The sequence below is a fragment of the Microcaecilia unicolor genome, chromosome 6 (genome assembly GCF_901765095.1).
Source record: "Microcaecilia unicolor chromosome 6, aMicUni1.1, whole genome shotgun sequence".
Taxonomy (NCBI): domain Eukaryota; kingdom Metazoa; phylum Chordata; class Amphibia; order Gymnophiona; family Siphonopidae; genus Microcaecilia; species Microcaecilia unicolor.
In genome coordinates this window covers 279,044,289-279,068,995 of record NC_044036.1, presented here as the reverse complement: position 1 = coordinate 279,068,995, position 24,707 = coordinate 279,044,289, and the positions used below count along the sequence as shown (strand labels likewise).

General features: G+C 43.7%; 1 protein-coding gene across 1 annotated transcript in view; it reads right to left on the bottom strand.

Moving 5' to 3' along the window:
* Window positions 1-24,707, bottom strand: part of C5 (complement C5) — a 157,731-nt gene that overhangs the window by 26,381 nt on the left and 106,643 nt on the right. The window contains exons 23-31 of the mRNA XM_030207569.1: window positions 19,413-19,502; window positions 17,754-17,966; window positions 16,578-16,653; window positions 15,244-15,403; window positions 14,155-14,250; window positions 11,642-11,819; window positions 7,802-8,007; window positions 3,968-4,120; window positions 581-643 (exon numbers count right to left, since the gene is read on the bottom strand). Coding sequence (XP_030063429.1) covers window positions 581-643; window positions 3,968-4,120; window positions 7,802-8,007; window positions 11,642-11,819; window positions 14,155-14,250; window positions 15,244-15,403; window positions 16,578-16,653; window positions 17,754-17,966; window positions 19,413-19,502 — 1,235 coding nt within the window. The remainder of the gene's footprint in view (window positions 1-580; window positions 644-3,967; window positions 4,121-7,801; window positions 8,008-11,641; window positions 11,820-14,154; window positions 14,251-15,243; window positions 15,404-16,577; window positions 16,654-17,753; window positions 17,967-19,412; window positions 19,503-24,707) is intronic.

Here is a 24,707-nt window from a genome sequence, read left to right as displayed (position 1 = left end):
ACACAGTGGATACCTCAATTTTGCAATATTCACAAGTCATATTAATGGCTGAATATCTAGACACATGTATCACAGACATTGTTCTAACATGCTGCAAAGTATTTATTTGCACTAGCTTGAGGGGTATTGGTGAATTCGACTGGTCAATACATTCACAAGTACTGGGGTAATTCAGTTAGAAACTTTTCGGTGGCGTTTGTGGCTATTCTTTCTCCTTGCTATAATCACGCCACATACCTTTTACTGCAAGCACAGTGAGCTATGACAAATTTGGAAGCAAAGCTTGGCTTGGGTTTTTACATCACATGAATTTATAATTACAATTTCTCTTTGAAAGAAATATACCCCACTCGACCTAAACGTTTTATAGCCACTGGAAAATAAATTCATAAATGCAAAGGTGAAAAAATATAGAGCATAGAGTCTTCACCAAGAGCCCAAATAATGGACTGTCCAGAGATTTTGACTAAGACCATGAGGAGATATTCAATTTTTAAGAAAGTTTCCCAGCCCACAGTGAACAGCTACCACTACCTACACCATCAAGTTGCTGAATTTTACTTTCTTTTGAAGAACTTACATTTGCCGTTGCTAATCCAGTCCCACTTGTTGTACTTACAATGACATCATCAGCCAAAGCAACCTACAGGCAGGAGCACAGAACAAACAATGCTTTAAAAAATGGAAGAACAAAGCAGGCAAGAAAAAAAACACTTTTTATTTGCATTTTCAAAATTCAAAGCACCAAGAAACTTTGAAGAAAAAGTACATGGATTCCACATTAATTTTCATGAAAAATAAAAAGCACCAATAGGGAAAAAACAACAAATGTTATGAGAAAAACATTCTTTGGGGTACTAGATAATAACAGAGTGAAAGCATGGCAAAGTTAAAAAATTATTTTAAATATATGTTAAGCTCTACTTATAGACTGACAGAAGGTCTCACCTACAACTTACCTGTTGACCTTTATTTCTATGCATGACATTAACAATCATACTTCATTTAAATGCAAAAGTTAGATCCTTGAACAGAGAAATATCCAGAATACCTGAATGTAACTCACCTTGAGCTACTACTGAAAAAGGTGTGAATAAAATCTAAATAAATAAAAATAAAATGTGTGTGCTCTTTTTGGGTGTAAACTGTAATGGATATTCAAAAGCCACTCTGATAGGAATACCCTTTAGACGGCAGTCATAGGCGGTCGGTGGCCCAACTGTTTGGGGAGGCAAAGGGGGCGGGGTTAGGGGTGGGGCCAGGGGGGAGCTTAAATCCATAATTGTCTGATAACACGCAGAAAAAATAAATAAATAAAAATAAAAGTCACAATTAATACCTTTTATTAAATTTAGATATTAGATATGTATCATATGTCAAAGAATAAAGTGGTTGCTCAAAGCATATTCTAACCACAGTCGCTCAACTGCAAAACACTATGCACAACTTTGCCAAAAACACACTCAGAACCTTACTGTACCATAAATATTACACTGGGCAGAACCTAATACACCAATATACCACCCATACGGAAAATGCAGACCGTCAACAATATGAAACAAGTGATCATATCATCACAATTCTCATGTAGAGTCACAAAACACCCTAATTCATGTTTAATGTGGGATAAAATGCCATAAATAAGTAAATAAATATAAACTTTTAATGTTGAGCACCTGATTCTCAAAGTGGACATATTCCAAACACTATAATGAAAATAAAATGATTTTTTCTACCTTTGTTGTCTGGTGACTTTTTCTGATCATGCTGGCCCAGTATCCGTTCTGCTGCTATCTGTCCTCAGTGCAGGTCAGGAAGTCATCCTCCTTAAATATCTCCCTGGCAACCCAGGACACCTCCAGCCAACCTGCCTCCCCCCCCCCCCCCCCCCCCCCCCTCTGCTTTCCCAACAGTAAGGTAAATACACCATAAACCAATTTCTACAACTGCTAAAGGGCTTTCACTGCAGCTCCTGCTGTGATGATGGAGGTAAATCAACAATTTAATCCCCTCAGAGCAGCTAGACTCCACAGCTGATCCATTCTGCTGCAGCACGGGGGAGGCTTAGCCTCTCCAAGCCTCTTATACCGGGCGGCGCCTATGATGGCAGTGAATTAGTTTTTACTTCAGATTCACCAGAATTGAAATGCAAACAGCACAAGAGTACATTTTGAAAGGTTTGGAGTCACAGATGACCCATTTGAGTAGTTAGAAGTCAATTTTCAAAATATTTAGCTGGCAAACTTGGTACAGTTAAATATTTCTGGTTAAATATTTCCTCCCTTCTAACTAAATCTATGCATTCAAAACAATTGTGCACAAGATTTAACCAATCAAATGGGGAGGAAGCAGAATGGAGGCATGCTGGTGGCAGGGTGAGATATGTAACTGACTTAAATTTGGCCCACCAGTTCCCCATCTTCCCTGGTCAATGAAGCAAGTTGTACAGGAGAGCTGCCAGCCTCCTCTCTGCCAATATTAAAAGTCTTTTCAGGAGGCAGCCAGGCACTCCATAGATTTCCCTCCAGCTGCTGGTATTTAAAAGTTTGCAACAGCCCCAGTGGGATTCACCCTTCCTCAAAGTAGAGTCAAAGTAAATAATGCCAGATTCCCTCCCGCCCATCCCTTTCATATTATTTAAAAACCCATTCAAGTCTGATCATTCTCCCAAACCCCCATTCTTAAAAAAAAAAGGCAAACCTTAACCTTCCGCTTCTCCCTCCCTCCTGCCAGCTCCTTTCAGCTTGAGTCCATCCAGTGTTCAGCCTTCTTTTGTGTAGCTCCTTCCATCTGAAATGTCCGCCCCCCCCCCCCCCCCCCCCCCCCCCCCCCCATCTCCATGCTGAACAGTCCTATCCCCATTTTGGTGCGCTTTTGAAAGTCCACCTCTTCACCTTAGACTTCCTTCCCAGCTCTTCTCTTGCTGTCCTTTTCTTAATTTTGATGGAGTTCCTTTTCCCTCTGAATATTTATTGTAAGCTGCTCTGATGCTCTGTGAAGGATGGTATATCAAGGATTCAGTAAACTAAATGGCTCCAGACCTGCTCTCACCTTCCTGATCTACCACAAACTCCTTCAAATCTCCTGATAAATCCCCAGGCTAAACTGGAAGATGATAGAAGCTTACCATCCTACTGGCATCCAGAATTGCTCTGACAATATCCCTGGTGGCATTTTATTACTTGAGCTGTAGGAGCTGAATGCCCAAAGGACAGATGCTTGTGGCTCACTCTCCCCTGATATTATCCAGTGCTGTGGTGACAGCAACACTAGCACTGTATAGAGGAATAATGGATGCCAGGGGGATGGTAAGCCTGTACCACCTTTAAAAACATGAGGAGGTAAGACCGGGGGGGGGGGGGGGGGGGAGGAGGACCAGAGAAGAACACATTTGTAATAGTACTAGAAAGGTGAATAGGGAGATCTGACCCCCTCTATTCATACCTTACGTTTGGCCAGGACTGAACAGGACCTCATGGGTGGACTGTTGGTCATCCACCTTGCAAACTTTTAAATATTGGTGGAAGAGAGGGGAATCCTAGGGGAGCTGTCAAACCCTCTGCACAATTTTTTTTTTTGTTGAAGGCAAGTGGAAGAGGGTGAATCTGGTGTTTCTTTTATCTGGGTAGGGGTGGAATAGCTATCTGATAGTCTTTTTCCCTCTTAATTTAACTAATTAATGCCAATATTCAGTTCTATGCATTTAAGGTTTGCCAGGAAACCCAGTTGAAATTAGCTAGACAAATTTTGACTGGCTGTATTTAGTCAAGCATTCTGCTGGTGGGATTTAGTGGAATATTTGTCTATAGATAATGGGCTGAAGTTGGTTGGTTATCTTATCCACTCAGCGGGCTACGAATATTAAAATAATTCTATCCACTGTATGAAGAATTGCCAAGTTAGCTCAATTCCCCTGAATTTACGCCCCACCTGCCACCTGCAGCCCTGTGAAAGTTCTCATGCTCACCTCTGCTGGTCTGGCCAGGTGGTTTGTTTCTGTTAGCCTGTAGACTTGAAAATCTCCTCCTTTCTTGTAAGAAACTCGAACAATCATGTTGAGCTCGAGCTTTTTACTGAGAATAGCATACTCAGTCAGAGCTTCCAAAGCATTCACTGTGTCCTACCCAAAATGCAATGATAACAAATTAATACTGGAAACCATTTTATAAAATTGCACTTAATAGAGTGAAGTATCACCTTCAAGTCAGTTGGTTTCAGGGTAACTCTATAATTAGACTATTGCAGTTATGCACACTTAGTGCATGTAACATAGTAAGACCTGTATGGTGCATCCAGTCTGTCCAACAAGATACCTTATGTTATGAGTTTATGATGTGATACTACATATGCATATTTGATCTTGATTTGTCCTTGCCATTTTCAGGGCACAGACTGTAGAAGTCTGCCCGGCACTGGCCTTATTCTCCAACTACTGAAGCTGTAATCGAAGTCCACTCCAGCCCATCTAAATCTCTCCAGCCACGATTGGCACGCAGATTGTAGAAGTCTGCTTAGCACTAGCTTTGCTTCCCAATTACTGGTGGTGTTATCTAAACACCGCTAAGTTTGTTTAGTTCCATGCCTTCCAAACAGGATTTATTTGTGTTTATCCCATGCATTTTGGAATTCCATTCCCGAGTACCGAAGAAAATTGGCACCTAAGCATGTAAGTGCATGACACACTATTCTATAATGAAGCATGTAAGTGCCTTAGATTATAATGCAAGGGCGCGATATAAATGGGTGAAGCATGGCAAAATGATTGGCATGTCTCCAGTTTATGGGCATAGCTTGCAGCACTTAGATGTGCCCATTTGTGCCTGCCATTGACATAGCATAAATGGGCGTTGACAAAATGTAGGCACATTGATTCTGACTTAAGCTAGCATTCTCTAACACAGGGTTCTCAACCCAGCCCTCAAGGTACACCTTGCCAGTTAGGTTTTCAGGATAACTACAATAAATATGCATGAGATAGATTTGCATACAATGGAGGTAGTGTGCAAATTTATTTAAATCATGTTCATTATGGATATCCAGAAAACCTGACTGGTTAGGAGTGTTTCACGGATTGCTATACTGGAATTAGCACTCAGCATGCAGCATCAATTCTCATATTTATTTTATTTATTTATTTATTTATTTATTAGGATTTATTTACCGCCTTTTTGAAGGAATTCACTCAAGGCAGTGTACAGTAAGAATAGATTAAATATTGATCATAGATCATATATTGTGACACCAGATTGTCCTCTTAGGGATTACTGTTGCCAGAAAGCCAAGTCTAAAAGCAAATGAAAATATGATCTTTGTGATATATTATAATATAGAGCATGTATGTAGTGGGCAGAAAGAGGGGAAGAGAGGGATAATACCCCCAGTTATGCTACTGTAAGGAACTGAATTAGAATAAAAAAGGTTTTTCTTTAAGAACTTGTAAACTACAAGTCCCATGAGGCAATGGGGCATACAGTCAGCAGTTTCAGGCTGGGAGAGGAACCTGGAGGAAGGGAGACTCAGCAGGAAGTCCATTGCTTTGTATCCTTCCAGAGACTAGGTGCTGTCATCTCCACTAATGAACTGACTATCTGTAAGTGCTGAGAGCAGGGTTTCAAAAGAGTTTTCTTTTATTTTCTTGGGTAAGGAAAAGGAGAGATGGAGAGGGGAAAGAGGCTGCATTCCCAAGGTCTAGATAGAGATGGGGAGGGAAGGAAGCTGCATTGTCTAGGTATAGGAGATAGGAGTTCCCAGGATCATAACTCTCATCCTCAATGCAAGATTGTTTGAAGGGTTGAACTTCACCAATGAAGAAGGATTCCCGAGAGGCACTGTGTAACTTATGAGAAGGGCACAGAAGGATACCACAGCAAGAGTTCTCAGATATATAGATAGGTTGGTATGGGAGAGGTAGTTATTTCCTGAAGGCCTCCTAAGGGTGCGGTCATTGACAGGGTGCAGGGAGAGGGTAGTTGCCCTGTGGAAACTGTCTAAGCCCAGATGTATCAACTTTGTTTCCACAGCCACTACAGCAAGAAGGAAAACTCAGGTAGAGGGTAGGAAAAGGTCATGCAATGCATGTTGTTCAGCTTCTTCAAGAGGAGTGAGGAAGCAGCTAGAGAAACATAAGTGCTCCTTTCTCTACGGTCAGAGGAAGGTGTCCTGACTATTGGTACATGACAGCATTTTGTACCCTTCTGGACATTCCTTTGCTGGCTTACGAGTATGGGTTGTGTAATATTTTTATTAGCATTTCTGTTGAAAATGACATACATGTCAAATGGAAACTTTTCCAGCAAGGAGGCCCATGACACAGCTGTGCACCATGTTATTTCTGCTGGTGTCTACACTGCACCTGCCACTGAGACAGATGGTATAAATCAGGGTTTCTCAATCCAGTCCTCGGGACACATCCAGCTAATCAAGTTTTCAAGATACACAAAATGAATATGTATGAGATAGATTTGCATGCACTACCTCTACTATAAGCAGATCTGTCTTATGCATATTCATTGTGGGTATCCTGAAAACCTGACTGGCTGGGTATATTGTGAGGAGAGGGTTGAGAACCACTGGTATAAATGCATGACTTTACTCTAGTCATTCAGCAGTGACACTAACCTTTGCCACCTGTATTGTGTAGTTAGCAAGGGTGCAGGAGAGAGTAGTGGATGCTTGGAATGCCCTCCCATGGGAGGTGGTGGAAAAGAAAACGGTAATGGAATTCAAACATGCGTGGGATAAACATAAAGGAATCCTGTTCAGAAGGAATGGATCCTCAGGAGCTTAGCCGAGATTGGGTGGCAGGGCTGGTGGTTGGGAGGCGGGGATAGACAGTGCTGGGCAGACTTATACAGTCTGTGCCAGAGCCGGTGGTGGGAGGCAGGGATAGTGGTTGGGAGGCGGGGATAGTGCTGGGCAGACTTATACGGTCTGTGCCAGAGCCGGTGGTGGGAGGCGGGACTGGTGGTTGGGAGGCGGGGATAGTGCTGGGCAGACTTATACGGTCTGTGCCAGAGCTGGTGGTGGGAGGCGGGGATAGTGCTGGGAAGACTTATACGGTCTGTGCCCTGAAAAGGACAGGTACAAATCAAGGTAGGGTATACACAAAAAGTAGCACATATGAGTTTATCTTGTTGGGCAGACTGGATGGACCGTCTCATCTTCCGCCAGGGTCGCTTTACTCATACTACCCCTCTCCTCAAGACCCTTCACTGGCTCCCTATTCGTTTTCGCATCCTGTTCAAACTTCTTCTACTAACCTATAAATGTATTCACTCTGCTGCTCCCCAGTATCTCTCCACACTCGTCCTTCCCTACACCCCTTCCCGTGCACTCCGCTCCATGGATAAATCCTTCTTATCTGTTCCCTTCTCCACTACTGCCAACTCCAGACTTCGCGCCTTCTATCTCGCTGCACCCTACGCCTGGAATAAACTTCCTGAGCCCCTACGTCTTGCCCCATCCTTGGCCACCTTTAAATCTAGACTGAAAACCCACCTCTTTAACATTGCTTTTGACTCGTAACCACTTGTAACCACTCGCCTCCACCTACCCTCCTCTCTTCCTTCCCGTTCACATTAATTGATTTGATTTGCTTACTTTATTTATTTTTTGTCTATTAGATTGTAAGCTCTTTGAGCAGGGACTGTCTTTCTTCTATGTTTGTACAGCGCTGCGTATGCCTTGTAGCGCTATAGAAATGCTAAATAGTAGTAGTAGTAGTAGTTGCAGGTCTTTTTCTGCCGTCATCTACTATGTTAGAATGCAGAGAAAATAGAAAGTATTTTGATTACAAAGCTACCTGCGTTGAAAAGTAGCCACCTCCATATCTCTGTTCCTCAGACAGCCATCTGACAACAGGATTGGCATATGACTGGTCTCCATACAGTAAGGTGGTCAATAGGGCATATGCAGTGGTTTCCACAATTTGTGCTGTGCCAGCATTTGGCGTAGAGGCATCCACTTTAGTAAACGTATCTTTCCAAAAGCGGTAGATGGGAGGGTTACCTAGAGGACAAGATAGGGTAGATGAACTGCTGTAAGGGGAAAAAGAGTTTTAAGAGGGTGATTTTTTATTTTTTTATCTATTTTTCAGAGAACTGTCCTAGGAGCATCATGTTTTCTCAGTATGAGGTTCAGTTGGATTAAGAGGGAAAAGGGTGGAAGGAAATGCAAGAAGAGGAGACAAAATATTAAAGCACATCAAAAGTTGAATCAAGTAATTTGGCATTTTAATGCTAATAGAATTTTGAAAATGGACAAAACTCTCCAGACTTTGTCACTGGCTGACAAAGGTTCTGTCTCACACTGATCTCCACCATGAAATGGTACTGTATATGTCACAAGATGGCATCTTGACCCCAAGTCAACAAGTGAATACCTTAAGAGAGACATTTAAATCCCATCTATGTATACAGAAACATAGTAATTCAGTAGTGAAAGCTTTTATTCCACTTATGGAATATCCATAACATGCCTTTTGGGGGGGGGAGGGGAAGACTGAATTACAGTAGTATATGGCTTAATTACAACATGGCTGGACTATTGTAATTACATTTAAATGGGCCTTCCTAATAATCAATTTGAAAGGTTACAACTGGTGCAATACTTAACATCTTGCATTAACTTCCAATTGTTCAAATGATTGACTTTAAGGTTATTTTTATAGTATATAAAATCTTGAATAATGTGGCCCCTTCTTATCTGATTTGTTGCAAACAAGGCTACACATGGGGAGATATCTGTTGATATCTCCCAACTCTCTCTTCATACGATTCCAGATAGTACTGGGTTAGTAGAAATAAAGGGAAGAGCCGTATCCTAGTTGTGTTCTATGAGAAGCTATCTGATAGAAGTCTAAAGCTACAAAACGGCTACGTTATTAACGCATATGATGAATAAATACAATACATACAATAGGATCTGAGGTAAATGATACATATCAATGAGGGTCGACACGGTAACGCACTTTAGTAACTAGAGCTGTCAGTCTTATTTTGGAAATTATGTCAAGCCTAGCTTTTGGAGCTGCCTTTTCATGGTCATTCCACTCGAAGCTGAAACAGTTGAAACTGCCTTTTATAGCTATTTACCACCTGTTATTTAAAACGGTTTGACTGCCAAAACGGCACTTAACCGGCTATCCGGTGATATTCAGTGCCAGATAGAGGCTTAAAGACAGCTGCTTATATCACGCAATATAACTGGCTATCCAGCGATTTTCACTGTGGAGCCAGCTAAGGGCCCTGTTTACTAAGGAGTGCTAGTGTGCTGTGTAGACGCCCATTGGAATATTACGGGCATCTACACGGTTAGTGAGTGCTAAAAATGCTAGCATGGCTTAGTAAACAGGGCCTTAAGTTTGGCGGCCACCACAATAGGTGGAATAACTGGCTGGCTCCAACTTGACTGGCTAGCGCTGAAAATCGGCTTGGCCAGTTATATTGGAACCAGCCAAATTTAAACTGAATATTCAATGCCGGTCACCGGAAACAGCCCGGCATTGAATATTCGGGTTCAACGCTGACCGTAGGAGACAGCCTGGCTTCTCCCACAGTCTGAATATCAAGGCCTTAGTTTTTAGTACCAGCCTTTGGAATCTGTCAGGGTGACAAAGCAGTAGAATTTTATGGTTTACTAGTAAAAAAGCCCTGTTTCTGATGCAAATGAAACGGGGGCTAGCAATGTTTTCTTCTGTGTGCATGTGGGAGTGTGTGTGTCCCTGCCCTCTGGCCTCTCTCCCCTCCCCCCTCTGAGTTCTTCACTGTTACAGAGCCAGCGATTTGATTTCGTGCTCTGCTGTTTTCCTTCACTGACTGTGTTACAGAGAGGGCGGGGCAGACACTCATAGGGAAACCGGATATCTCGCCCCCTTCACACTTCCGGCTGGAGGCTTCATAGAACGTTGGTGTTGCTTTTTATATAGAGAGATAATGGGCTTGGTGACCAAAATTTCACACAATACTCGGGCTGCAGTCACACCATGGAACAATACAGAGGCATTATCTTCTTTGTTTTAATCTCTATTCATTGCCCTATAATTCTTATCATTGTGTTTTGAGTTTTTATTCGCCACCACACAAAAAGCAGGTTTTATTGTATTGGTTATACTTTCACAAATTAAAACTCAATCTAGAATGTCCAAAATCATGGTTTTTCATCGTTCAGTTGTACCTACACTTGCAGGTCCCATCATTATGTCTGGCGTTCTAATTGACAGGGCTGATACACTCAAGGTTTTGGAAGTGACTTTAGATAGCAAACTTTACACATCTATAATGTTGTAAAATGCCGAAACTTATTCCCAGCATCATACACAACTCACATATCTTTAACTACTTTGCAAAACATATCATTTTGATAATATGGATCTTCAGATATATCAACACAGGTGTTATGACACTTAGTAGGAATGAGCACTGGTTGCCAATCACTCACTGTATCTCACTCTGGAAAATCGCCCTATTTATGGTTAATACTACTGTGTATACCGACTAGAAGCCTTCGTTCTTCTGCTCAAATTATATTAATTGTTCCATCATTTAGGCAGATTTGTTTTAATACCATTCAATAAAAGCTATTTAGTATTAATGGCTCCAAACTTTGGAATTCACTACCACTTTATCTATGATTAGAATGTAACCTTGACAGGTTTAAATTGGATTTAAAGACGTTCCTTTTTAAGGATGCCTATGATCCCAAGGCTGTATAATTTTACCTTCCCTCATATTCTGGCTATATTGGTGTATGCTTCAGCATTCAGTTGCTGCAGGGCAGTGATCCTTCTCCCCTCCTACCTACAAAATTAATTATCCTATCCATATTGTAGTTCTTTTCCTTTTCCAGTTTTGTTGTATTGTGAACCGCTGAGATGGTATATGCCTATGATGTGGTATAATAAGTGAAAATAAACTTGAAACTTAAAGGTTTACTTAATTCTTCAAGGGAGAGGTAGTCCAGAAGGTACATTTTTTAAACAAAGTCCAAACATTTAAATATGATGTTTTACATTTATAAGGCAGAAAAACAGAAGAACAGTAACTCTTGTAAATCCACAAACAAGTCAGGACAAGGGTGACAAAGGAAAGGGCAGCAGACGATGTCCAAAATAACACCTTTTATTGCAACATCCAAAGACTTGACACAAGTCGTGTTTTGGCCCGAAGGCCTTCCTCAGGAGTCTTTAGTTGAATGTATGTTGATATAAAGCTACATCTAAAGTGATACTGATGATATTCTATTTCTTGCTGCTTTCTTCCGATGGACTCTTCATATAACTATTGGACTCACAAGAGTTCAATTTTTCCTTTGTCACCCTTGTTCTGACTGTTTCGTTTCACATTTATAATCACAGTAAGACATTTGAGTATGAGAGCTGTAATGGAAGATGGCGATGTTCAGGTGTCTGGAGAAGCCTCGGGTTTGTTGGTAAACTTGAGCCTGTTGACGTCAACCAACAGTGTAGCCCTGCTTGTGCCTTATTGCTCAGGTAATGACCAGCCTGCCTCATAATCATAACTCCGGAGGCCTTGGGGTGGAGACGACAACAATCAATTACATTTTTAACTCCCATGTTAAGAGTTGATGGAATTATGAACATTACTCTGCCTGATCATTTGTATCAGGGGAAACAATTACTGACCTGTATCTTTCACAAGAGCTTCTTTCTTCAGTGCCAAAAAAGCAGAGCGAGCAGCTGGCCGTGAGGGGTCACCGAGTGCTAAAGCATAGGTAGCTATCGCTAATGTGAATGTGCTGTGAGCACTCTCCACGGCGCTGGCTACGTACTCCTCAGCCCGATTCATAGCATCTTTGATTTGCTGAAATAAGAGCCCGTATATAAAATTAAAAACCAGTCCATAATCCAATCCTTGTACTCAAATCTCTCAGTAAAGACCTTCTGTATTACATCCAGAAGGCAGTTTGATCTGGTTCATCTCAATACTGTTCTGTTTGCTGTGGCTTCCAATTAAATAATTCCACACTTTGGAGATAACTTGATACCTGTGCACATGTGTAAACCCTTGCCCCCAATATTCAGTGCTTTTTAACCAGCCAGAAATAGCTCCATGCCGATTAAACAGCATTTATTTTTATTTATTTATTTATTTATTTATTTGTTGCATTTGTATCCCATATTTTCCCACCTATTTGCAGGCTCAATGTGGTTTACATAGTACCGTAGCGGCGATCACCAATACCGGTATGAACAAATACAGAGTGAGGTTATGGTAGAGTAAAGATTATGTGTGACAGACACATTAGAAGACTAACTGCAAATATTCAGTGCGAGATAGCTGATTATCTCTGCTGAATATATGCAGTGAGTGCCCAATATTCAGCACTGACCGGCTAAGTTTAGCGGGCAAATTGGACCATATAAATAGCAGCCAGCTATTTACTTAACAAGCCAGCGCTGATTATTCACTTAGCTCGTTAAGTTAGCGCAGCTCAAAATAAAAAATGGATATTTAATGCCGGTCACCGGCATTGAATATCCATGGTCAGCGCTGAGTGCGGCACTTATGCAGGCTGCCTCCCACCGGCTGAATATCAGCCCCTTGATTTATACTCAAGTTAACATTTTCCCCCTATTTTTACCGGAAAAATGTTATCTCGGTTTATATTCAGATGGATTTATATTTGAGTATATATAATATATAAAATTACCCCCATACAGGCGATATGCACACAGGTTTACATGCATATTGGGAAGGCAGTATTATAAAAGCCCATTTCTATGCATAATACATTTTTACTCACAGCAACGCTTTCAATATTACCCCCTCCCCCCCCTCAAAGACTTAAGCTGAACACTACAAGAGGAATATTCAGGGGTTATGATAAGCAGCATAAAATGTATTATAGTGTTTTGAGATTTTGCCAGGTACTTGTGACCTGGATTGGCCACTGTTGGAAACAGGATGCTGGGTTTGATGGACCTTCGGTCTGTCCTAGTATGGCAATACTTATGTACTTCTGTAGATAAGCAGTTCTACATTTCATTTCCACTTTCATGATTTGGATGGACAAACTAACTATGATCTGGCCGATATTCAGCCTATGGGAGGCAGGACAGCTAAGTCTCGCGATCAGTGCTGAGACCAGAAATTCAATGCCAGGCCGTTTCCGGTGACCGGCATTGAATATCCATTTTTTCAAATGGTTTAAACTTAACTGGCCAAATTAATATTCAGCACTGGCTGGTTAAGTTTATAGCAGCCAAAGATAGGACTGCCATTTAGGCAGTCCTATTTGGCCGCTAAAATTAGCCGGCAAAGCACTGAGTATTTGTGGGTAACTGGTTATTTCACATGATATAGCAGGTTAGCTGCTATGGGGGAGATTCTAGATATGGCACCTAAAAAAATCGACACTGAAATCAGGGCCAACTAAGTGTATTCTGTAATCAGTGCCTAGATTTAGACACCGATTATAGAATATGATTAGTTAATATTTCAGTGCCTAAATCTACCAACAAAAACGTAGCGTAAATCCCAGTGTGTAAATTTAACTAACCACTATTCTACGATGGGTGCAATCTCCAATAATTAGTTGTATTATACACTTTTTTCAAACAACCATTGATTTATTTATCACAATCTTTATTAATCTTTATTTTAATATGTATACCTATAACCATCTTTCCATTCAAAGCTGCTTCCATATTAAAACCATTTAGACATATCAACATTCATATCACATTCATTCCATCTCATTTATTCACAATTATAAAAAAACTTTTATTTTCCATCTCTAATGAAGGCAACAGTTTGCATTCCTAATACTGTCTTACAATAACGCTACACACTTTCATTTTTATCTTCATTCACACTAATATCTATAGAGGTTAACTACATTTGTTCTTAGCTTAATCCACCAATATTCGCTCCAACTAATTGGAACCAGCACTGTTCAATTTAGTGTTTATCTTCTTAAAGTCAATCCTCCATATTTGGACCAAATTGATGATGCCACACTTCTCCTTAGCATTAGCACAGTTTCATTTTCAACTTTGTCGCTGTCTACATCAGATTCTTCAATATCATCCAAAAAAAAAGGAAACGCGTTGCTGTGCGTTCATATTCTCCTTCACTTATTCATACATGCTGGTATCTCAACATTAGCCATATATATAATACATAAATTACTTACCACTGTAGGGCACACGTGATAAGCCTTATGTAACCCAATCAGAACAAATGCTGACAGGTATAACGCTTTCTCCTTGGCTTTTGTTGGCAATGTTCCCTAAAAGAGAATGTAAAGAAACAACTGTCTCTAATGTCTGATTTCCAGGGGCTTGGAAAATACAAGCATATACACACACACAGAGGGGTAGACCCAATAAATGCCGGGATGATCCGCACTAAGCTGGTATTCTGTAAAGGACACTTTGTGCAGAGCATTCTTTATAGAATACTAGCTTAGGGGCCCTTTTACGAAGCTGCGGTAAAATGGGCCCTGTGCTAGCTGCCATGTTTGCCGTGCACCGGGGCCCCTTTTACTGCAGCGGGTAAAAAGCCCCAAAAAGAAATGGCCATGGAGTAAGTTTGCACTTGCTGCGCAGCCATTTTGTGGAGCGCATTTACTGCCACCCATTGAGGTGGTGCTAAGGGTTCCCGCACTAACCCCACAGTAACCAGGCGGCGCACAGCGCTATCCAATTACCCCAGGGTAACCCCCCACGGAAATATTTTTCAAATATTTCCGCTAGTGCCGGAAATGCCACACGCTGGGGGTGGAACTACCGCCAGTGCCCGCGTTGGGCCAATGGTAGGTCTGGGTTGCCATGCAGCAACCCTTTAGTAAAAGGGTCCCTTAGTGCATATTTCGCACCTTACTTTGGGCGCAAGCATTTATGCCTGCCAAAGACTGCTGTAAATGTTTGCGCCTAGCCAATGGAAGTTAGGCGTGAAAATGCAGGTATTCTAGAACACCATCCCTAAATTCTGGGAGCGCCCCTAACTCACCCATGCTTCTCCCATGGCTATGCCCCGTTTAGACTTGCACACTGTGAGATTAAGGTGCACATGTTATAGAATAAGGTGTAGGGCAGATCCGCGCATACCTCCTAATTACTGCCAATTAAATGCTTAACTCCAATAATTGGTTGTTATCATCAATTTAGTCAATTACTTTGTGCGCGGATCTGCAATCCATGCCAAAATTGAGCATCTAACTTTGGGCAACCTATATATAGCCTGGGGGACAGTGTTGAATGATTTGGATTAGGTATCCTACCTGTAGCTTTACTGGGTTATAACTGGAATGCTCCATGAAAGATCCATCTTTCATTTGACAGGCATCAATCAGCCAGAGTATGGAGTTACAGATGGCCATTTCATCCAGAGGAACATGTCTGTGAACTTGTCCAAAAATTCTTAAGGCAAATGCTGTTAACCTGAAATAACATTAGGACGACAACGCCCGGTATGGATCTTGGTATTAAGTGTCAATATCAGAAAACAACTGCAAATCATACAGAACACAGCTGCTAGACTAATATACAGATTGAATGGATATACTACTGTTTCAACTCATCTAAACAAACTGCACTGGCTTCCCACAGCAGAAAGACTCAGGTTCAAAGCTGCTTGTTTAGTTTTTCAAATGTTACAGGGCTTCACCTCTGAACTGCTGATTAAGACTGCTTCACTATATCTGGCCCAGTCTTACAGACGGAAACAACAACTAATGCTAGCATCACCATTTCAAAAGACAATTCAAAAGCAGATGATTTTCAGCTCTCTATTCCTTGTACTTAGAGTCAAAATATGGAACTCTACCTATTCCCATCAGAATAGAAAACAGCTACCGCAACTTCAGGAAGAGGCTAAAAACCTTTCTTTTCCCAAAGACTGCTTCATAGTAATCCATCACAATTTCTACTTCCTAGTATTATCCATTATCCTTTCCTTTAAATGTTTTTAGTCTCATGCATTACACCAATGGCCTTTAATGTTTCTCATACCTCACACTAACATTATCTGCTTTTGTCTCACCTACAATATAAACCCCACACTGAACCCTGGAAAAGGGATATTAGCGGTGCACAAGAATTGAATTGAATCAGATTGTTTATGCAAAGTCCAAAAGATGCTTCAGGCTAAACCATTAAGACCAGAGCTAAGGACTGGGCCATGCAATTTGTGCAATTTCTAGGTTTGTTTGTTTTTTTTTTTTCAAACAACCGTGCAAGTTTCAGTATTATACAAGGTAAAAGCCTAGGCAAAACCAACAGTTGTTTTTGCCCAGGTTTTTACCTTGTACAATACTGAAACTTGCACAGTTTCATAACAGCAGAAGAGAAATCATATTTTAGCAGAGATTGGGTGCAAATTGGGAAATGGTGCAGTTTTTGGGAGACCAAAATAGTGCAGATGTGCAAGCCTTTTCACTGCAAAATACACCAGTTTTTTTTGCAGGTTTTATTTTTAATATAATTTATTTTGCTCGGATCTTTTCATTCTGGGTCTTAGAGGTCTAAAAGCTGATTTCAAGACATAAGATATAAATGAAGCATAAAATAATGCTCCAGTTGGAAGTCGGTCTTGTGTCATTTCCTTTGCACTCACCAAGTGCTGGGTACATTATCATTCCACATACTGTAGGAGAAGTCTTTGTTCCTGAAAGACAGGATGCTTATGATCCCTAGAGATTATGGTGACAGGAAAAAAAAAAGTATGACGTTCTACTGTAAATAATGATTTATTAAGGAAAAGAAGGGTTAATTATTCAGGGTGATGATCTAAATGGTCTTGATTAGGTATCATACATGAAGAGGATAATATTGAGACTCTGCATGGAGGTAACAGGACTGTGAGACATTCATATCTGTGAGCTGCAAGCTCGTTTTAAAAAGATTCGGCTTTTCAAAATCTGATAGCCAGCTGCCGATGACGGGAGTGTGCTTGGCCCATTATCTGGCCTGAAGCCAGTAGGCGGAGCTTGTTGCCATTCAAAGTAATGTATTTTGAGTGTATCAAGATGGTGGCGGTTACGTAGGGAAACAATTAAACCTCCTTGGGTGTAGACGGCTTTAGCCTTGTCATATGATGTCATATCCTGTCAATCAAACCTCCTTACATGCTGTAGATTATCCTGTATACTTTGCAGATGCAATGTATGTGGAGTAAACGTGCAAAAGGCAGGTGATGAAATTTCAAAATTAATCCTCATACTATTTATTTATACACTTTAGGGTCCTTTTATAAAGGTGCAGTACAAAAATGGCCTTAGTGCGCCCTTATGCAGGTCTTTCCCACGAACTAAGGTGGTTTTTACAGTGGCTTTAAAATAGCCTATTTTCTACTTTGTATTAATTGCCATATGCCATTTTTTTTAACTACCGCATGAGCTCTTAGTGCCACCAATTTTGTAGGTAGTAAGGGCTCACGCAATGTCCATTTGCTAACCATTTAGCAGGTGGCAATGTTGATACGTTAACTGGCTAGCGCAGGAATGCCCACTCTCCACCCCTAACGCATTCACTCAAAAAATTAGAAAAAAAAATGTTAGCACTCCTCTCCCCAGTATTTTTTCCTACAGAGTGGGGGGGAGGACAGGAATTTTCAAAAGGTCCTATTTTCAGATAATCCCTTTGGAAAATTGCTGTTGAAGTGTGCCACTCCATAACTCTCAAGTTTGAAATATTTTCGAATTCTGAAGTTAGTATTTATGTTCCTGCTTGGTTAATAAACCACCTATCACTTCTTCAGACCACCTGAATATTTGTCAGTGATTTAACCTACCTTCTTTCATCTTCCTTCTCATATTAACCCTTGAAGTGAAAGTCTGAGGGCCAAGCAAATGCCAGTTGTCCAGTTTTTCCAGGTAATGAAAGACATAGAAAATAGGAGCAACTCTCATAAGCTCTGACTCCGCGCTATGCTTCGGCAAACTGGTAACGGTGTTAATGCCGTCGGCACTGAGGACTGCTGAGATCACCTCTCCAAATAGGTGCCCTGTGAAAGAGAACATCTGGGTTAAAAATACAGCTTTCTATTAAAGACAGTGTGTTTTTTCTAGCGAAAAAGGTGCTGGTACTCAAATGCCAGGCCTCCCTTCAGCGATGGGGTGATCACTGAGGGACCCACCCCACAATAGCCAGGCCCCCTGCAACCAGTCACAGAATCTATGACAAGGCATAATTAGTATGTAGAGCCTGAGCTCTTTCATTAAAACTTGGGGTCCATGGGTCAATTTTAGCAGACAATGGAAAAGGTGCCGGTACTCAGCACCCCCAAGTACCCCCTCAAAAAAAGCCCTGATTAAAGATGAGAACGTACAAAACAGTTTCTTAGTCAAAAGTTATAGGACGATACTCTGGACCCAGTAGAAAACATGCTTCTTTTTTTAAGCTTAAAGGGTATATTCCAAAGCACCAGATGCAGTCAGGTTAAGAGGCCTTGTTTGATTCCGACCACCTAGGAAAATCTAGAGAGCACATGTTGAAGTAAGGATAACTGGGGCAATTCTTGGATGAGATAAACCCAGGGGGAACTATGGGGATAGGAGCTTGGTTGGCCCTTCTGCATTTTCAGAGTAGAAAGGAAGAAGGGATCAAGATCATGGGGGAGGAGGGGGGCACCAGGAAGGCTGATGCTGCAAGATGAAATTTTACCAAGTACTGGCCAATATTCAGACCAGGTAAAGTTAGGACATATGGCTGCAAACTTAAGTCGTGGTTCCTCCCAGACTCTGCCCACAGAATCTGGGGGACAGGGGGAGTTTGTGGTAATATTCAGTGGCACTGTCCAGTTAAGTGCTGCAAAATATCACCACTTAAATGGTTACAAGTGATTTAACCAGGCAGGAGCCTCTCCTGGCCACTAAAATCACTTTGAATATTGGGCAGAAAGTTTTAAAATCTTTGGGTAAAGAGTTCCAAACTTGAAAGGCTTGAAAACAAATAGAACACTCCAATAACTTTTTGTAGCATACTCCTCTAACAGATGGAAAATATATTACGAATTTCATTCTGGATCCTAGTATTTTCTCCGAGCCTTGGGTGTTCCCCTTCCCAATATTCACATATATACTGGAATCTCTTCTCAAAAAGAGAACAGCTTCGCAATTTGAATCCTGGTAAGTCAACACCTTTAACAAGCACTAACTTTATTACAAAAATGTAAAAATATAAATAAATTAATTCAAAAGCTTACCACAGAAGCGAACATAAACATTTGATAATGCTGAGTGCTTAGATCTACAATTTTGGTACAGAATTATGTTCCCTTATGAATCACATATGAGGCGCGTCTACATTTAAGCCTCGTATGAACACACCAGTGTGAACGTTTATTCAGATGAAACACAGAGCACATTTCACTTCATGATACACAACCAAATTATGACGTGCCACATCTGTACAAATAATTTTTATTTAACTATGTTTTACTCCAGTTTACCTTTGACACTCACAGTCCTGTCAATCTCTGATTTGGGGACTGTGCCAGATGGTACCCGGTATCGGAATTCTTGCCTTCTTCGGATTGAACCTGCCTCCAAAACACACCACAGGCTGCTGTTAAAAGTAATGTTATAAGCAGTAACCACAGGAGCTTAGATATTTTGCCAATATTAAGAACACTGACTTTATTTCCATCACTGAAACTGAAGTTTGCAGACCAGATTTACCTAGGAGCAGACTGAGTCTGGGAGGAAGATTTAAAAAGCAAGGCTGTCTCTGCATTTTCTAATGCACTGGACTCATCCAGGGGACCTAAACCCTGTCTATCTGGTGAAGTAAGTTGCTTATAGTGCTTATTTTGGACATCTAAAAACTGGCATTTAGATATCCATATTGTATGGACGTCCAAATCCCAATTTTACAAAGGCAGAATATGGACATCAAACACTGTAGAATGTCCATATAGCAAGGGGGCATGGTCTGGGTATGTTTTGGGCAGGTCTAGGGAGAGCCCAAAATATGGACGTCCAATAACAATTACGGAAGGGGAAGGGGCATCCATGTCTAAAAAGGACGTTGTTATTTAGACCTAGTACAAGCATGTCCAGGTTACAGAAAAGTGCTCTGATTGAACAGCTGTCCGCTAGAAGGATTAAGGCACAGCACGTTCTTAATCCCCCAGTGGATGTTGTCCCCCTCCCTCCCTCTGAAAGTGAAACCGGAAAGGGATACCAGGCTCTATGACAGCTTCAGGTATTACAGGCTTAGCCAAGCACAAAGCAAATTTGAGGAGTAGCCTCATTGTTAGTGCAGTGGACTGTAAACCAAGGGACCCAGTTTCAAATACCACTTTATCTCATTTTTTTCTTTTCATTTTTAATTGTGAGCCCTCCATGTATAGAAAAATACAGACTGTACCTGAATATATAAGACACCTGCAAGCCTGAGGGCTATTGAAGTGGTGTATGTTCAGATACAGTCGGTATTTTTCTTGTCCTGAAGGGCTCACAAATAAAGGGTATGATACATACCTGTAGCAGTTGTTCTCCGAGGACAGCAGGCTGATTGTTCTCACGACTGGGTTGACGTCCGCGGCAGCCCCCACCAACCGGAAGAAGCTTCGCGGGACGGTCGGCACGCAGGCCACGCCCACCGCGCATGCGCGGCCGCCTTCCCGCCCGTGCGCGACCGCTCCCGCCAGTTGAATGACAAGCAATAAAATATGAAACACACAACTCCAAAGGGGAGGAGGGAGGGTAGGTGAGAACAATCAGCCTGCTGTCCTCGGAGAACAACTGCTACAGGTATGTATCATACCCTTTCTCCGAGGACAAGCAGGCTGCTTGTTCTCACGACTGGGGTATCCCTAGCTCTCAGGCTCACTCAAAACAAGAACCCAGGTCAATTGAACCTCGCAACGGCGAGGGAACAACAGAAATTGACCTACGAAGAACAACTAACTGAGAGTGCAGCCTGACCAGAATAAATTCGGGTCCTGGAGGGTGGAGTTGGATTTACACCCCAAACAGATTCTGCAGCACCGACTGCCCGAACCGACTGTCGCGTCGGGTATCCTGCTGGAGGCAGTAATGAGATGTGAATGTGTGGACAGATGACCACGTCGCAGCCTTGCAGATCTCTTCAATAGTGGCTGACTTCAAGTGGGCCACCGACGCTGCCATGGCTCTGACACTATGAGCCGTGACATGACCCTCAAGAGTCAGCCCAGCCTGGGCGTAAGTGAAGGAAATGCAGTCTGCTAGCCAATTGGAGATGGTGCGTTTCCCGACAGCGACCCCTAGCCTGTTAGGGTCGAAAGAAATAAACAATTGGGCGGACTGTCTGTTGGGCTGTGTCCGCTCCAAGTAGAAGGCCAATGCTCTCTTGCAGTCCAATGTGTGCAACTGACGTTCAGCAGGGCGGGTATGCGGCCTGGGGAAGAATGTTGGCAAGACAATTGACTGGTTAAGATGGAACTCCGACACCACCTTCGGCAGGAACTTTGGGTGGGTGCGGAGCACTACTCTGTTGTGATGAAATTTGGTATATGGAGCATGAGCTACCAGGGCTTGAAGCTCACTGACCCTACGAGCTGAAGTAACTGCCACCAAGAAAATGACCTTCCAGGTCAAGTACTTCAGATGGCAGGTATTCAGTGGCTCAAAAGGAGGTTTCATCAGCTGGGTGAGGACGACGTTGAGATCCCATGACACAGTAGGAGGCTTGATAGGGGGCTTTGACAAAAGCAAGCCTCTCATGAATCGAACGACTAAAGGCTCTCCAGAGATGGCTTTACCTTCCACACGATAATGGTAAGCACTAATCGCACTAAGGTGATTCCTTACTGAGTTGGTCTTGAGGCCAGACTCTGATAAGTGCAGAAGGTATTCAAGCAGGTTCTGTGCAGGGCAAGAACGAGGTTCTAGGGCCTTGCTCTCACACCAAACGACAAACCTCCTCCACTTGAAAAAGTAACTCTTTTTAGTGGAATCCTTCCTAGAGGCAAGCAAGACCCGGGAGACACCCTCAGACAGACCCAACGCAGCGAAGTCTACGCCCTCAACATCCAGGCCGTGAGAGCCAGGGATTGAAGGTTGGGGTGCAGCAACGCTCCGTCGTTCTGCGAAATGAGAGTCGGAAAACACTCCAATCTCCACGGTTCTTCGGAGGACAACTCCAGAAGAAGAGGGAACCAGATCTGACGGGGCCAAGAGGGCGCTATCAGAATCATGGTGCCGCGGTCTTGCTTGAGCTTCAGTAAGGTCTTCCCCACCAAAGGTATGGGAGGATAAGCATACAGGAGGCCGGTCCCCCAATGAAGGAGAAAGGCATCTGACGCTAGCCTGCCGTGTGTCTGAAGTCTGGAACAGAACAGAGGCAGCTTGTGGTTGGTCTGAGAGGCGAAAAGATCCACCGAGGGGGTGCCCCACTCTCGGAAGATCTTGCGTACCACTCTGGAATGGAGCGACCACTCGTGCGGTTGCATGACTCTGCTCAGTCTGTCGGCCAGACTGTTGTTTACGCCTGCCAGGTACGTGGCTTGGAGAAGCATGCCGAACCGACACGCCCAACGCCACATACTGACGGCTTCCTGACACAGGGGGCGAGATCCGGTGCCCCCCTGCTTGTTGACGTAATACATTGCAACCTGATTGTCTCTCCGAATTTGGATAATTTGGCAGGACAGCCGATCTCTGAAAGCCTTCAGTGCGTTCCAGATCGCTCGGAGCTCCAGGAGGTTGATCTGCAGATCCTTTTCCTGGAGGGACCACAGACCCTGGGTGTGAAGCCCATCGACATGGGCTCCCCACCCCAGGCGAGATGCATCCGTCGTCAGCACTTTTGTGGGCTGCGGAATTTGGAATGGACGTCCCAGGGTCAAATTGGTCCGTATGGTCCACCAGAGCAGTGAAGTGCGGCAACTGGTGGAGAGGCGGATGACATCCTCTAGATTCCCGGTGGCTTGGAACCACTGGGAAGCTAGGGTCCATTGAGCAGATCTCATGTGAAGACGAGCCATGGGAGTCACATGAACTGTGGAGGCCATATGACCCAGAAGTCTCAACATCTGCCGAGCTGTGATCTGCTGAGACGCTCTGGTCTGCGAAGCCAGGGCCAAGAGATTGGTGGCCCTCGCTTCGGGAAGGTAGGCCTGAGCCGTCTGGGAATTCAGCAGCGCTCCTATGAATTCCAGAGACTGAGTTGGCTGGAGATGGGACTTTGGGTAATTTATCACAAACCCCAGCAGCTCCAGAAGCTGAATAGTGCACTGCATGGACCGGAGGGCTCCTGCCTCCGAGGTGTTCTTGACCAGCCAATCGTCGAGATATGGGAACACGTGCACTCCCAGCTTGCGTAGGTAGGCCGCTACCACCACGAGGCACTTTGTAAACACTCGTGGGGCAGAGGCGAGCCCAAAGGGCAGCACACAATACTGAAAGTGCCGTGCGCCCAGGCGGAATCTGAGATACTGTCTGTGAGCTGGCAGTATCGGGATGTGAGTGTATGCGTCCTTTAAATCCAGGGAACATAGCCAATCGTTTTTCTGAATCATTGGCAGAAGGGTGCCCAAGGAAAGCATCCTGAACTTTTCTTTGACCAGGAATTTGTTCAGGCCTCTCAGGTCTAGGATGGGACGCATCCCCCCTGTTTTCTTTTCCACAAGGAAGTACCTGGAATAGAATCCCTGCCCTTCCTGCCCGGGTGGTACGGGCTCGACCGCATTGGCGCTGAGAAGGGCGGAGAGTTCCTCTGCAAGTACCTGCTTGTGATGGGAGCTGAAAGACTGAGTTCCCGGAGGACAATTTGGAGGCAGGGAGGCCAAATTCAGGGCGTATCCGCACCGCACTATTTGGAGAACCCACTGGTCGGAGGTTATGAGAGGCCACCTTTGGTGAAAAAATCTTAACCTCCCTCCGACCGGCAGATCGTCCGGTACGGACACTTGTAGGGCGGCTATGTTCCCGTGGATCCAGTCAAAAGCCCGTCCCCGGCTTTTGCTGTGGAGGCGCAGGGGGCTGCTTAGGCGCACGCTGTTGACGAGAACGAGCGCGCTGGGGCTGTCCCTGTGCCTGACGAGGCCTTCGGGCCGGCTGGTTGTACCTACGCTTCACAAAAGAATAGGGTGCAGCCTGCCGAGCCCGGGAAAAACGCCCGCCCGCGGGGGCGGGTGCTGAAGGCGCCCGGTGGGAGAGCTTGTCGAGAGCGGTTTCCCGCTGATGCAGTTGGTCAACCATCTGCTCGACCTTCTCGCCAAAAATATTATCCCCCCGGCAAGGGACGTCAGCCAGTCTCTGCTGGGTGCGGTTGTCCAGGTCAGAGGCACGCAGCCATGAGAGCCTGCGCATCACTATACCTTGGGCCGCAGCACGAGATGCCACGTCACAGGTGTCAAAAATCCCCCTGGACAGGAACTTTCTGCACGCCTTCAGCTGCCTGACCACCTCCTGATAAGGCCTGGACTGCTCCGGCGGGAGCTTATCGAACAGGTCCGCCAGCTGTTGCACATTGGTCCGCATGTGGATGCTCATATAGAGCAGGTAAGATTGGATGCGGGTCACGAGCATGGAGGATTGGTAGGCCTTCCTCCCAAATGAGTCCAGAGTGCGAGACTCCCGCCCCGGGGGCGCCGAGGCGGTATCCCTCAAACTCCGTGCCCTCTTGAGAGCAGAATCCACGACCGCTGAGTCATGGGGCAACTGGGGCCGCATGAGCTCTGGGTCAGAGTGGATCCTGTACTGGGACTCTGCTTTCTTGGGAATGGTGGGGTTAGTTAGTGGTCGCACCCAGTTCC